Source organism: Mirounga leonina, unplaced genomic scaffold, assembly GCF_011800145.1.
Source record: "Mirounga leonina isolate KUSES-001 unplaced genomic scaffold, KU_Mleo_1.0 Mir_200, whole genome shotgun sequence".
NCBI lineage: Eukaryota > Metazoa > Chordata > Mammalia > Carnivora > Phocidae > Mirounga > Mirounga leonina.
The window spans coordinates 13,378,047-13,393,711 of record NW_023270503.1 but is presented as its reverse complement, the minus strand read 5'-3'; the positions used below and the strand labels follow the sequence as shown (position 1 = coordinate 13,393,711).

Genomic DNA, 15,665 nt, shown 5'->3' with positions numbered 1-15,665 from the left:
ATCTAGCTACCATAAGAGGCTTCGGCTGGGGTTCTGCGCATGTTTCTGCTAGTACCTGGCTCCAGGAGATAGCTCTACGCATGTTCATTGCCCACAGTTTGGCTTCACAGAACCTTGTACGCATGCTCTAGTGCTGAACTTGAGGAGCCAGTCTAGGGCCTAGGCGCAGACTCACTGAGCCCAAGCAGCCGGTGATGGCGGCAGCAGCGGCGGTGGCTGCGGCGGGTCCGGGCCCATGAGGCGACGACGGAGGCGGGACGGCTTTTACCCAGCGCCGGACTTCCGAGACAGGGAAGCTGAGGACATGGCAGGAGTGTTTGACATAGACCTGGACCAGCCAGAGGACGCGGGCTCTGAGGATGAGCTGGAGGAGGGGGTGAGGCCCGGGGTCCCGGGGGGCCCGAGGTGACAGGGCCGGGGCGGCGGCGCGGGCCCTGGAAGCCCGGCGCGTTGGAGAGCGCGGAGACCCGGGGGGGCGCGAGTAGTCTCCAGGAGGAGCTAGGCGCCGCGCGGTCCGAGGCAGGGGAGCGGGCGGGGCGGACCTGGCCCTAGGTGTGAGGCCGCTTCGGGGCTCGCAGGTGCAGGTCGCGCCGGTAGCCCCAGATCAGCGCAGCCCGGAGCAGTCTATTTGCTGAGGGGACGAGAAAGGGCGCGTGGTCGATTCCTCGAGCTGTTGAATTTGAGTGTGGCGGGGCGCGAGTGGTGTAAGCGCATGTTGGGGGGAGGGGGACTGCGCTTTCTGGGTGTCCCTTAAGTGCAGGTGAAGTGCTGAAGGGTTTCCCTTCGAGTGTAAGATTTCAAGTATTAAATCTTCAGACCTCCCACAACCACCTCTCTTCTCGGCCTGTCGCTTCTCTCCTAGGAAGCGCTCAGCTGTTAGAAGTGACAGCTGAAAACTTCTGTCGGGAGTAGCGCTGCCGCTGCTGTTACAGCCACCAGGAGTTTTATTTCGGGAGCAAGGGGGCTCTGCTGCATCTTCCAGGGTTTGTTTGTTTGCTTTTTTTTTTTTTTAACCCCCCCCTTCCGTGTGACTTTTTTTTTTTTAAACATTTATAACGACACACGGCATTTGTAACTTTTCCCCTAGTTGAAGATGTCTACATTTTTTCAAAATACTTTGTGTAATTTGGGGGTGGAAAAAACCAGCGTTGACAGCTGTGATTTGGCTTGCCAAAAATAAATTGCTTGAACTGAGACTTGTGAATGGTGGTGCGAGGGCTTTCCTTGCTGTAATTTAGGGTACTGAATTTAGAATTGTTTTTTCCTAATGCATAGTTTGGTTTTACCTTTGCTGTCTTAATAGTTTGTTATTATTTATAGAATATCATTCTTTTTTCAAGATAAATTTATTGAAAAATCACAAATTGCACTTAAAGTTCAAAAATACTGTTGTCATACTATATCACTGATTCTGGGCAAATGATCATCCATGATAACCTCATGATAATTTAGATTTTAAATCCCACTGTCTAGGTGAGTACATGAGTTAAGGACTGGTGTCAGATGTTTGCTCTATGTAAGGGGCTCCCCTTTTCCTCACCTGATTTTCCTCTTCTGGAGAGTAAGTTGTGCCCTGCTTGTTGCCAAAAGATCTAGATGCTATAAATAAAGAGCTTTGAACGTTTTAAGAAACTAAGTGGGCTGAAATAATACTGTTCTTTTCTTAATCAAATAAGTCTAATAAAAATCACACAGTTTGTAAGGTGGGTATTGAGATGTGTACTTTTTAGTATGTTTGCCTACGGAATTCCAGTTAGCTTCTTAATCGAATACCTGATACACTACATACAATTTGAAACAAATATGGAATTACTTTCACTATGTATTGCATACTTTCATTAATTATATTGGCTCCATATGGCAGTGGCTTTGAAGCAGGGCAGGGGAGAAAACTGGATAATTCAGGAGACGTTAAAGCAATTGGAAGTAAAACACTGTATTAAGATTTCTGTTATGAATTGGGACTCCTTGAGATGTATTTTGGCCTACTCCTGTATGTTCATTTTGCTGGGTACAAGCAAACAGGTTTTTGAGAGAGTGTGGAAGAGGAGGCCAGAGAAATTGGTAGAAATATGAAAGAGAAAGAAATATGACCACTATCCTGGGGAGGGGAACTTTGGAGAAAAAGCAGAGGGAAAGAGGATTTTGAGGAAGAGCCTTCAGCAAAATTTATCTTACTTAGCAATTCTTTTGGAGTTGAAAGTATTTCTTTTGAGTGTGTTATTCTAAGAGGTTCCTCAAGGTGGACAAGCGAAAAGAGTTGAGGATGGGATTGGGTTGGCCACCTGAGGAAATTCAGTGACACCCAGGTTTCTCTAAAACAAAATTTAAAAATTTTGAAAAACAAAGGAAGTTTAGATTCTTGAAAATCTGGCTATTTGTGAATATGCAACATTTAGTACACAAACCTTTAAAAACATTGGTGCAGGGCGCCTGGGTGGCTCAGTTGTTGGGCGTCTGCCTTCGGCTTAGGTCATGATCCCGGGGTCCTGGGATCGAGCCCCACATCGGGCTCCCTGCTCAGCGGGAAGCCTGCTTCTCCCTCTCTCACTCCCCCCTGCTTGTGTTCCTGCTCTCGCTATCTCTCTCTCTGTCAAATAAATAAAATAAAATCTTTAAAAAAAAAAAATTGGTGCATATCTGAGTAGCCCCACTTCTTCATCGTTTAGTAAGGAAACGGAGGCATAAACCAGAGAGGTGATTGCCCAAGACCACATAGATAACTAGTTAACTAGTAGTGTCTTCTGACTCCAGCCTGCAGGCTTCATTGCATAGCTTCTTCATTGCATTTACTAGTCTTGTTCATACTGTACCTCTGTGGTGGGTCAGAAGTTAATTCAGATCCCTCCAGGCATTGTCACTGACTGTGTGATTTAGAATAAATTGCTTATTCTGACACTTTTTTCTTCTCTGTCAAATGAGGATTATGTGAGATAAAGTTTATAAAATACTTAAGATATTCTTGCATATTAAGCAGTTAGCTAGTTCATGGAAATACAACTTGTCAGTGTTACTCATTGCCAAGGAACCAAAGATTCAAGTTTACCCTCATCTATGCCTAGAGACTTAATAAATGCAGTTATACCAGAGGTGCTGCATATTTGAAACTGTAGGATTTTTAAAATTATTGGTCCTATTCAGAGATACATGCCTTTTTAGATATGTTACACTGACTAAACTTATATTAGGAAATATATGTATTTATACATCATAATTAATTCTTCAGTGAGTAAAGGATGAGGACAGTAAATGAATGCATTTATGGATAAAGCTGAATGTTACCTAAGAAAAGACCCTGATTGAATACCTCAAAGGACTATATTAAAAAGCAGCGGGTAAGAGCATTTTTTGGGAGGGGGCTGGATGGTTAGGTTTGGGTCTTTTTTGTTCGTTTTTCATTGGTGATGGTATAATTTGGGGAGAGTGAGTTGAAACTAAGGGAACGTTTTCCTCTAGAGTTTTCACTAGATTATGAAGATGTTGGAAACCTCTGTTTTCTGTGGAGACACAAAGTTAAAAGAGTAATAGAAAAGTCTAATCCTTCATTTTTACTTTACTAATTCAAAATTTGAAGTAGTCACAGAAGCTTACTGCATGAGTTTCAGATTGGGATATCAGATTTTTATTGAGCAAAAAGTTTAAAATTTTTTAGTGCTTTGAAAAACGAAGTGCTATATAGCTAATAATGTTCACTGTTATGAAAATTATAGAAAAACATCAATGCTTATCCTGCATTATAATAGGCACTATAAAGCACTTTTAAATAGCTCAAGATTTTGAACAAGGTTTACTCCTTTTCTCCCAATTCATTGAATTACTGAATCTTATTTTATAAGGAAATGTCTGTGAGCAAACAGCCAGGCAAGTGGATAAACAGTATAATGAATATCTGGATTAAGGATATTTCACCCGTTCTGTAACAATTTATTTACATGTTTATGAAATGTTCCCTCTTTGATGGGGATTTTAGGCATATTAACTTGAACTTATATACAATTTTAATTTAAAACTTTGGAAATAGTTTGGTGGGCTGGTTTGAAACATATCTTGAATAGTACCTTAGATGAGCAGGATTCACTTTGTCAATCATAGTAGCACGTGAAAAAGAGTATTGGATGGGTCATAAAGCTTAAAGCAGAAGAAAAAAAATCTAAAAAGTTTCCTCTGAAAGAGAGTTGTCTATGTATTATATAATGTTAGCCTGATGCTTCTGGTGTGAGACTTTTCTAAAGGTAACATGGGGTAGCAGAAAAGCATTGTGCCTCAAATACTTCTGCTCCAGAAGGTAACGGTAGGAAGTTACGAACACAGATGCAGGTGGTAATACAGGCCTGGCTGGCTCCGGAAATGAAACATAGCCACAGGGCATATCTTTCTAGGTGGCTTCAGAGTCATGGTTTAGTGTTAACTACCCTGTGGTCTTTAATTTAAAATTAAGTAAAACTAACATCAAAGTAAAAACAATTATATATTTCCAGTTTTATCACATTTGAGAGAAGTTAGTCTTTTGTCTTTAAAGTGAAGCCATCATAGGTGGTTATGTGAAGCACCAGAGACCAAAAAACCGTTAACCATAACTACCCCTACCCCCCAAAAGAAACTGTATCAAGTTGAAACTGCAAGAATTTTTTTCCCCTTGATACTGCTTCATCCATTTGGCTCAGTCTAACATTGAAACATACATCCCTAGTATTAGACTTCATCCTGACTTGTTCACACCATGAGCAAATTTTGGCTGAAAATTTGTAGTTTGGGGGGCATTTAAGTGTTCCTTGTTTAAGAATACTATCAGTTTTCTGGGTGCCTAGTGGCTCTGTTGGTTAAGCTTCTGCCTTCGGCTCAGGTCATGATCCCGGAGTCCTGGGATTGAGCCCCACGTAGGGAGCCCGCTTCTCCCTCTCCCTCTCCCTGCTGCTCCCCCTGCTTGTGCTCTCTCTCTCACTGTCAAATAAATAAATAAAATCTTAAAATAAAAAATACTGTCAGTTTTCTTTGTGTAGCTTGAATGTGCAGTGGTACCTTTGAAGGAAGATGTGTTCACCTAAATATTTTTTTAATTATTCTAAAATGTTCAATAAAAACTTAGCATTTTTAAAAAGTATTTAAATTCCAGCTAGTCAACCTACAGTGTAATATTAGTTTTAGGTGTACAATTTAGTGATTCAACACTTAAAAAAAAATTATTTTTGAAAGCCCAATTAAGTGATATCCTTTTGTATAAATTGAAAGACTCATAACCAGACTATATTCAAGAATATTCATTTTAAAACTATATTTTATAATATTAATAACTGAATTTCTACTGCCAAGTTATTTTTTTTTTAACAATTATGTGACTTTTAGTATTTTTATAGAGTTGTACAACCATCACTGCAATTTAGTTTTAGAACATTTCTGTCACCCTTAAAAGAAACTGGGCCCATTTATAGTCACTCCTTATTGCCACCTCAATCCATAGGTAACTAGTGGTCTACTTTCCATCTCTATAAATTTGCCTTTTCTGGACATTCCATATAAACCAAATCATTCAGTATGTGGACTTTTGTGTCTGGCTTCTTTCACTTAACAGGACGTTTTTAAAGATCATCTGTGTCATAGTATGTACATAAAGCCAAATTGTATTCCATTGTATGTATCAACCACAATTTATCAGTTCACCAGTTGATGTTCATTGGAGTTCCCATTTTTTGACTGTTGTGAATAATGCTGCTAAGAACATTTGTGCCCAAGTCTTTATGGGACATATATTTTTATTTTTCTTGGGTAGATACCTAGGAGTAGATTTGCTGGGTCATATGTTAAGTCTATGTTTAATTTTTGAAGATACTGCCAAACTGTTAAAGAGGTTGCACCATTTTACATTCCTGACAGTAGTGTACCAGTGTTCTAATTTTCTCTACTTCTAATTTTTTTTTTAAAGATTTTATTTGTTTATTTGACAGAGAGAGACACAGCGAGAGAGGGAACACAAGCAGGGGGAGTGGGAGAGGGAGAAGCAGGCTTCTGCTGAGCAGGGAGCCCGACACGGGACGCGGGGCTCAGGCTCGATCTCAGGACCCTGAGATCATGACCTGAGCCGAAGGCAGACACCCAATGACTGAGCCACCCAGGCACCCCTAATTTCTCTACTTCTTGCCCAACTTACTTTTCTTTTTAATTATAGCCACCCTAGTGGATATGAAGGGATATCTCAGTGTGATTTTGATTTGCATTTCATTTCTGTAATGGCTGATGATGTTGAACATCTTTTCAGGTGCTTATTAACCATTTGTGTATCTTGTTTGGAGAAATACCTATTCAGATTCTAACACACTTTTTAAAAAATTGGGTTATTTTAAAATTTTGAGTTGTAGAAGTTCTTTATAAATTCTTCTGTGGGGTTTCTTTTCACTTTCTTCTTTTTTTTTTTTAAAGATTTTATTTATTTATTTGACAGAGACACAGCGAGAGAGGGAACACAAGCAGGGGAGTGGGAGAGGGAGAAGCAGGCTTCCCGCTGAGCGGGGAGCCCGATGTGGGGCTCTATCCCAGGACCCTGGGATCATGACCTGAGCCTAAGGCAGATGCTTAACGACTGAGCCACCCAGGCGCCCTCTTTTCACTTTCTTAATAATGTCTTTTGAAGGGCAAAAGTTTTAAATTTGAGTAAGTCCAGTTTATTGGTTTTTTTTTTTTCCTTGAATCATTTGTTCTTTTGGTGATGTGTCTTTTTCAAAGATTTTATTTGAGAGAGAGAGTGATCGAGAGAGAGGGAGAGCGTGCACGAGTGGGGGCAGGGACAGAGGGAGAAGCAGACTCCCTGCTGAGCAGGGAGCCCAACATGGGGCTGGATCCCAGGACCCTGGAATCATGACCTGAGCTGATGGCAGACACTTCACTGACTGAACCATTCAGGCGCCCGTTGGTGATGTGTCTTAAGAAATCTTTGCCTATCCCAAGATGAATATTTACTCCATCCTAGGTTTCTTTTAGGAGTTTTCTAGTTTTAACTCTTACATTTAGGCCCTGATCAGTTTTTTTTCAAGATTTATTTATTTATTTGAGAGACAGCGAGAAAGAGAATGTGTACATGCCGTGGGAAGGGGCAGAGGGAAAGGGAGAGAGAATCCCAAGCAGACTCTGTGCTAAGCATGGAGCCTGATGCAGGGCTCAATCCCATGACCCTGAGATCACTACCAGAGCCAAACCAAGAATTCGATGTCCAACCAACTGTGCTAGCCAGGCACCCCAGGCCTGTGATGAATTTTAAGTTAATTTTTTAGTGTGGTGGAATATGGTGTGAAGTAGGGGACCAAAGTAATTTTTTTGCATGTGGATATCCAAATGTCCTAGCACCATTTATTGAAAGACTGTCTCTTTCCCATTGAATTTTCTTGGCATCTTTGTCAAAAATTAGTTGACCATAAATATAAGGGTTTATTTCTGGACTCTTAATTCTATTTCATTGAACTATATGTCTGTCCTTATCCCAGTACCTCATTGTCTTCGTTGCTGTTGCTTTGTAGTAAATACACTTTAAAATCAGGAAATGTCAGTTTTCCAACTTTGTTCTCCTTTTTTCAAAAATTGTTCTAGCTATTTTGGGTCCTTTGCATTTCTGTATGAATTTTATGGTCAGCTTGTCAATTTCTGTAAGAAAGGAACCTGGGATTTTGATAGGATTGAGTTGAATCTATAGACCAGTTTGGTTAGTAGAACCATCTTAAACAATATTAAGTTGTCAGATCCATGAACGTGGAATGTCTTTTGATTTATTTAGATCTTTAATTTTTTTCAGCAATGTTTTATAGTTATCAAATGTATAAGTCTTACACTTGTGTTAAATTTTTTCTAATTGATGCTATTTTATTGATGCTATTGCAAACAGTTATTTTAATTTCATTTTTGAATTGTTCATTGTTAGTGTACAGAAAGTTAATTAAATTTTGCATCCATTTATACTATGGTCAGAATAAAAATGTTTGGCCAACGTAACTCTTGACAATTTGAGGGTGCTGCTTAATTATTTTGCTTTGATCAGCCACATTATACACTACAGTATCTTGGACTGGTTGTGGTTACTGTAGGCTTAGTTAGGTTGTAGTTAGATGTTATGTTAGTCTTGTGTATCAGAATCATATTCAGAACAGCACTTTTTGTAAATCATTTGATTTAGTAATTCATACTTAGAATCTGGTGCCTTTAGTTTCATAATACACAAAATACATCTTTTGAATAAATGTAATTTTTAAAGGAGCTATCACCTAGTTTGTAGATCATTGATCAGTAGCATCTGTAGCTTGTCATAGAAAATTAAAAGTGAAATCCCTGTGGTATCATGTACCTTATTTTGTTCATCACCACATTTGCTGGTTATTAAAGTATGGAGAATTTTTAAGCTGGTTTATTTCATTCATTTCTCCTTTAGTAGTAGGGTGAAGCATTAAGTATTTTGATTCTATGTTTATGAGATTATTTATTTTTAAAACTTTAACATTTTTCAGGGTCAGTTAAATGAAAGCATGGACCATGGGGGAGTTGGACCATATGAACTGTAAGTGTATATGAAAAGATTTCATTGTGCTGTCTTTCTTACAAGTAGGTTTTATCAGTTCCAGTTTGTAGCCATCATGTGATTCCAATAACCTGTTCTTAATTATCTAGTCATATATGTACACTTAGTTTATTGAGTTTAGCACCATATAGTAATATATCCAGGGTTTTGAGATCATATATAGATTTTGAGAGAAAGATGTTCATTCTGACTTACAGTATACTGAATATGAGTCTGAGTGGGTAAGGAATTTTCATTAGGTTAATAGAGAGTCAACTTTTCTTACTTAAAAATAAAATTTTTAGAAATGCATTCCAAAGTCAAATGCTTTTTGTTTTGCTTGTAACACATCATTCATACAGATATTCAAGTCATTTTAGGCAAACTCTATTAAATGAGAATGGTGATTAATCTGCTCTGTACCCCAACCTTAAGTAAAAACCATGGATTGGGGGTAGACCAAGATAACTCATATAAAAAGCATTGAAGGGACAAATTGCCACTAAATGCCACTTTTGGAGTCTTTAAATCAAGCTAATAGTAGATATGGAAAGGTGCATGGATACATTTTATTAGCAAGAATTTTTGTAGCATAAATTCTTGAACTAATTGGGTACTTCTACAAAGTTCCCAGATTTTCTGAAGTTGCCAAATGAAGTTGGATAATACATAGTCTCATAGACATTTTGAATGAACTAAATATGAATAGCTAGAAGACTTTTTTGCCTTTGTCAACTTAATAAACTTGTTCTAATTTATCTTAGTTTGGGGGTGCTTGATGTTTAAAAAAAAAATAGCATATTCTGTAAACAAGCAGATAAGCAATTATCAAGCCATCCTAATCTTGACCTACCTTGCCATTGAATCATTAGTTTACTGAGCGCACAGATAGTAAATTTGTTGTTATATATCTTTTCTTTTTACTTATTTGGATTACAATTATAGTAAACTGAAGATAATTTAACTTTTTGAGAATTTACTTTTGGTTTTACTTTTCTCCTCAGTGGCATGGAACATTGTGAGAAATTTGAAATTTCGGAAACTAGTGTGAACAGAGGGCCAGAAAAAATCAGACCAGAATGTTTTGAGCTACTTCGGGTACTTGGAAAAGGGGGCTATGGAAAGGTAGGAAGTATTTTTGAAATAAGAGCTGTTGTCTGTCTTGGGTAGGTTAATATTTAGATCCTGGTTTAGCAGTCCTCTTCAATCTTTGTTTACTAGCTATCAGCAAGGGATATGATCACTTAGCCTGGTATTATTTGAGGGATGTACAGAAGTTCTCTTCCTACCAACATACACATAAAAGACTGACCCATAATAGGCACTCAGTCAGTATTTGTTGAATAAATAAATAGGCAACTGTGCCAGGCAAAGTCTATTATTAGAGGAATCCTTCCTTCTTTTAGTTAAATGGAATCCTCTATAGGTATCCTCTTAAAAAACAAACCACTCCTTACTTTTAGGAGGCATGGCCATTAAATTGTTACTATTACTGAGATCTAAATCTGAATTGGTTTTCTTTGACTTGTAGTATTTGGAGCATTAGAGTTAGGGAAGCTGAAAAATATAAGAAGGGAGAAGAAAAATGAAGAGAACTTCTTAGCTTCATATTTTGCCCAAGTCTTTCTAATTTGTGACCTTACCTTTGTGTATTCTGCCCAAGAAAATTTATACCTAGCTATTCTTTATCAAAACATAGAATTTGGATAACATTTTAGTAGTTAGGATTAAGTTTAAGAACTGTTTATGCTACTGTGTAGTGTTAATTTTTTCATAGCATGACATTTGTAGGTTCTTCTCAGGCTTAAGGACACATTCTGATGTATTCTAATCATCTCGAATGTAGAACACATTTACTTTGAGTCTCACATTATTTTAGCTATTGCATGATGTTTTATATAGTTAGTCTTTTTAAGGAATAGGTAAACAGTAATTCCTGTCAACTATTATTAAAGTTTTATGTGAAGCAAGAACAGTGGCATTCCTGGAAGAAACTTAAAAATATTTTATAATTTTTACTTTTGGTATTCTGCTTCTGGAAACCCTGATTATAGCTTTTTCCAAGAAAACTTGGATTTTGTGTATGAAGTTATATAGAGTGCTCATTATTGAATGGTCACTGACCAACTTTGCCACCAGATGTCAGCAGACCAAATAGGACAGTCCCATGTTTAACAGATTTTATTACTAAATCTTTAATATAGTCTGCTCTTTGAGGTCATCATTTTTGCACAGTCTTTGTGTTACTAGTTTTTATAAGAATATAAACTATGTATCATCTGTTTTCTATAAATAGGAATTAAGGGAGTGTGACTAGCATAGTTTAGCTTTTAATAACAAACACTTTTATTTTTTATCCAGGTTTTTCAAGTACGAAAAGTAACAGGAGCAAATACTGGGAAAATATTTGCCATGAAGGTGCTTAAAAAGGTGATTCCTTCCCTCCTCTTTGTTCCTTTTTCCTTTTTTTTTTTTTTTTTAAGTAGGCTCCACGCCCAACATAGGGGGTGAACTCCACGACCCTGAGATCAAGAATTGCATGCTCTACTGACTGAGCCAGCAAAGCGCCCCTCCCCAACTTTATTGTTAATTGCTATAAAATCCACATTTTGGCCTAAAATTCTCAGTCAAGAAAATGTATTTCTAACACAATATGACAAGTCCTCTTAGAATGTGAGATATGTTTCATTATTGGTATTCCTGTTTTCTGCTTGGTGAATGTGGAAAGGAGAGCTCTTTTAATTCTCCTCTGAAGTAACTCTTTTAGCTCTTTGTTCTGGTCTCCATATTTCTAAGTAATAAGCATGTTCTGCTGTTACTTAATATAGCAGTTTTAGAATTATATATTGACTTCCACTCTACTCTCTTTCACTTCTTCCTCCCTTTTCCCCATCCTCTCATTTTGCTTTGTTTTCTTTGAGTCTATTGTCTTCTCATACCTTCCAACAACTCTGTTCAGGCCAGTTTTCTATGGTCCCACTTATTAGGTAGTCGATCAGTTCCATTTATTTTCCTGTGGAATCCCGTCAGAACCTTCTGTCCTCCTATTCCTGTCTGTATTGGTAGCTCTTGAGGCATAGCTGCCATTACTGGACTTTGACCACAGTCCTTGGAATCCCCTTGGCTCCATCAGTGTTGGATTCTTTGTTCCTGGATTCCATATATTCCTTTATCTTAGTTTATGCCCTTGTTCCCTTTTTTGGTGACCATCTACCAGTGGCTTCCTGAGAAAGGGTACATGAAGGTAAATTTTTGGGGAAATATTGCATATTTGAAAATTTCCCTATTAGACCCTTATGCTTGTTTGATTGTTTGAGTGTGGTTTTGAAGTTGAAAATCATTTTCACCCAGGATTTTGCTTTATTTTCATTTAGCCTTAAGTGTTTCTATTAAGGAGTCCCTTGCCATACTGATTCCCATTTCTTTTTATTCTTTCCTAAAGTTTTTTTTTTTTTTTTTTTAGATTTTATTTATTTATTTGACAGAGACACAGTGAGAGAGGGAAACACAAGCAGGGGGAGTGGGAGAGGGATCCCGATGTGGGGCTTGATCCCAGGACCCTGAGAATATGACCCGAGCTGAAGGCAGACACTTAACGACTGAGCCACCCAGGCGCCCCTGTTTCCTAAAGATTTTTAAAACTTACTCATTTGAGAGAGAGTGAGTGAGACCCAGCAGAGGGAAAGGGAGAGGGAGAAGCCAACTCCCTGTTGAGCAGGGAGCCCGATGTGGGGCTTGATCCCAGGATTCTGGGATCATGACCTGAGCCAAAGGCAGATGCTTAACTGACTGAGCCACCCAGGCGCCCCCTGATTCCCCTTTCTTTAGAGATCTTTCTTTCTTATTTATTTATTTTAACTTTTTTAAAAAAAAGATTTTATTTGTCAGGGAGAGAGAGAGGGAGAGAGAGAGAGCACAAGTATGGGGAGCAGCAGACAGAGGAAGAAGCAGACTCTTTGCTGAGCAAGGAGCCAGATGTGGGACTCGATCCCAGGACCTCGGGATCATGACCTGAGCCAAAGGCATACACTTACCGGACTGAGCCACCCAGGCGTCCCTAGAGATCTATTTTTCTTTAAAAATATCTAAAATTTTCTTTTGATTTCTGTTATTCTAAATTTTTTACAGTGGTGTGTTTATCTTGCTTTGATCCTTATTATTTTCTTTATTTTTACTCTTTCAATCTTAAAAGTTCCAATCTTAAAAGTTCCAATCCTTCAGCTCTAGGAGGTTTTCTTATATGGTCTCTGATAATTTCCCCCTCTACTTGGAGAGGGGGAAGTTTTCTCTTTTGGATTTATAGTTAGTTGGATATTGGACCTCCTGGACTGATCATCTATTTTTCTTATCTTTTCCATTTGTCCATTTCTTTGTCTTTTTGTTTACTCTCTGAGATTTTTCTAGAAATTTATTTTCTAATCCTTTTACTGTTTTTTTAAGCTATCATATTTGTCTTTCTCCAGAACTTTGTCATTTTTTTCTTTTTCTTTTATTTATTCATTTTTTTTAAAAGATTTTTTATTTATTTGAGACAGAGCACAAGTGGGGAGGAGGATCAGAGGGAGAGGGAGAAGCACACTGCCCACTGAGCAGGGAGCCTGACGTGGGGCTCAATCCCAGGACCCTGAGATCATAACCCGAGCCGAAGGCAGATGCTTAACCAACTGAGCCACCCAGGCACCCCTCATTTTTTCTTTTTATAGCAACCTATTTTATGAGTACATTATCTTATTCCTCTGAGGATATTAATGATAATTCTTTGAAATATTTTTTTGTTCTATGCATTGTATCTCTTTTCTAAGTTCCTATTTTCTTTGAGTTTGATTTAGTCTCTTTCTTCCATGTGAAAGGCCTTCTTTAGATGCCTGGTGTCCTTCACTGATTGTTCATATTTAAGAGTAGAACTCTGAAAAGCTGATCAGAAGTTCCATCTGTTTAGGACAGTCATGTGGTTAGCTGGCAATTGACTGAGAACCTCCAAATATCATTGTCTGTAGTCAGTTGGTGCTGAGAAAGATCCTCTATTCTTTTACCTAGAAAAAGCATCCTGGACCTGGATGGGAGAGAAGAGATGAAGATCTTAACCTTTCAACATGCAGACCTTCACTGAAGTCAAGTTTTTACTTTAGCACTTCACTCTGTATCTGATCCTTCACTCTTTTTTTTTTTTTTTTTTTTTTTCTGGAGAGTATACCTTTCTAAGTGCTAGTAATCTACCTGTTTTTAGTCCTCCACCTTCCGCCTTCTGCAGTCCCTAATGACTTTTTTTTTTTCCTTTCTTGCTTTTTATTTTTGTCTCCAGTTTTTGAACCTACTAAGGTTCTATGGAATCAGCTTCTTTTGAGTTCTCTGTGCAGGCATTTAGATTTGATCATATTCTACTCCACTGAGTCGTGTACCATTGCTTTATCCCACTCTGTTTTCTTCACTTTTGAGGTGTGGAGTGAGATGCATTTCCTAGTTTTATTGAAAATGGGTTATGTGTGTTTGGTTTCTTGTTCTTTTTGTTTGGGATTGATTTCTGAAAAGATCACACTGTCTTTTTTTTTTTTTTTTAAGATTTTATTTATTTATTTGAGAGAGAGAATAAGATAGAGCATGAGAGGGGGGAGGGTCAGAGGGGGAAGCAGGCTCCCCGCTGAGCAGGGAGCCCGATGCGGGACTCGATCCCGGGACTCCAGGATCATGACCTGAGCTGAAGGCAGTGGCTTAACCAACTGAGCCACCCAGGCGCCCCAAGATCACACTGTCTTAAAACAAGTCTTACTACAAAACTATATTAAAAGACAATCGAAACAACTTTTAACAAAAATTACAGGGTTTGTAATACTTTGCTCTTTATCTTTCTGATTTTCACTTAAGCAGTATACATGGCTTATTAGTATAAAAGCTGAGGAACAAATATGACCACAACTTTATTGGTGATTGTCTTTTTGTTTGTTTATTTATTTATTTATTTAAGTAATCTCTACACCCAGTGTGGGGCTCGAATTCATGACCCCGAGATCAAGAGTCACATGCTGATGCTGTTCTGACAGCCAGCTGGAATCACCCTGGTGATTGTCTTAAAAGAAGCAGTTTAGATATTCTGAACATCACTTTCTGTATCAATAAGTCAGTATTAATCTGCTGTCTGGCTTTCCCATTGGAATCATTTGAGATTAATGATGTTTTGATCTATAAAACATGTTAGGTATAGAATTGGAGATAGTATAATAATGCTTGTCCTAGAAATGTTGAAAGAAGTACTGGACAAGATTCTTAGGTTAATTTATTCCTTTTGATATATTTTATAATCAGGGCTGACCATAATTAATCATAATTCTATCTTGAGTGAAGTATGTTTCTGGCATGGACATCTTTAATGAAAAGAAGAGGGTGTTGTTTTTCCGCTGGTGGTGGATAGGCACAGTGTATTGGGAAATCCATAGACTTAATTACTGCTAAATGTCAGACCTCGTTTTTAGCCCCGGGCATCCAAGACCTAACTTGCTCACCTCTCCTTTTGCTTAGTTACCATTCACTCCCACTCTCAGGGTTTTTCTTTCCCTAAGCTTGGCTAGAGAGTCAGATGCTGTCTCATGTTTTCCTTGCTGTCCCTGAAAACAAGCTCACAGCGTAAATAATGAAAGTGAAGAGGTTGCTACAGTTAAGTCCAGAATTTTAATTCCTAACTAGATAAGATGACTGTATGCTGCCTTTGAGTTTCTTTATTCTGATTTTATTATTATTAACCCTCCTGAACTCTGTATGCAGTAAGAACATATGTCTTTCCAGCCTTGAGGATCAAATCAGAGTAGAACCACGTGTCTCCTTATCTTAAATGAGGTATTTGCATCTGGACAGTCTTTGAATTTATCAGTTCTCCTGGGATTTTTTACAGGAATGGTACTGTTTGGGTGTTTTCTCAGGGTGGAATGTTGAGGAAAAGACTTTCTCTTTCCTGCCAGTTGCAACAAAAATGTACCCTGAGAGCAAAGTACTATTGCCCATGGCGTTAATTCAGCCCACACTGTAAATTTTAGACCCTTTGGCTAAAGGCTTGTGGTTCACAGATTGGTCATCCTTTTTGCATTCCTTTTATTGAATCAATTGAGAACTGGCAATGTGCCAGGCATTACGCTAGATACTA

The 15,665-nt window shown here is 38.2% G+C and overlaps 1 protein-coding gene across 5 annotated transcripts in view; it reads left to right on the top strand.

Annotated features, from left to right (window-relative positions):
- Positions 1-134: 134 nt before the first annotated feature.
- Positions 135-15,665, top strand: part of RPS6KB1 (ribosomal protein S6 kinase B1) — a 40,580-nt gene continuing 25,049 nt past the window's right edge. For 3 of the 5 annotated variants that reach the window (XR_004683165.1, XM_035026693.1, XM_035026695.1), the window contains exons 1-4: positions 135-376; positions 8,484-8,533; positions 9,538-9,658; positions 10,895-10,963. Coding sequence is in view for 4 of the 5 variants with exons in the window: in XM_035026693.1 (XP_034882584.1) it covers positions 236-376; positions 8,484-8,533; positions 9,538-9,658; positions 10,895-10,963 (381 nt within the window). In the remaining variant the exon portion in view is untranslated. Of the gene's footprint in view, positions 377-862; positions 984-8,483; positions 8,534-9,537; positions 9,659-10,894; positions 10,964-15,665 lie in introns of all 5 variants that reach the window. The other 2 variants (XM_035026692.1, XM_035026691.1) reach the window with 2 other exon arrangements.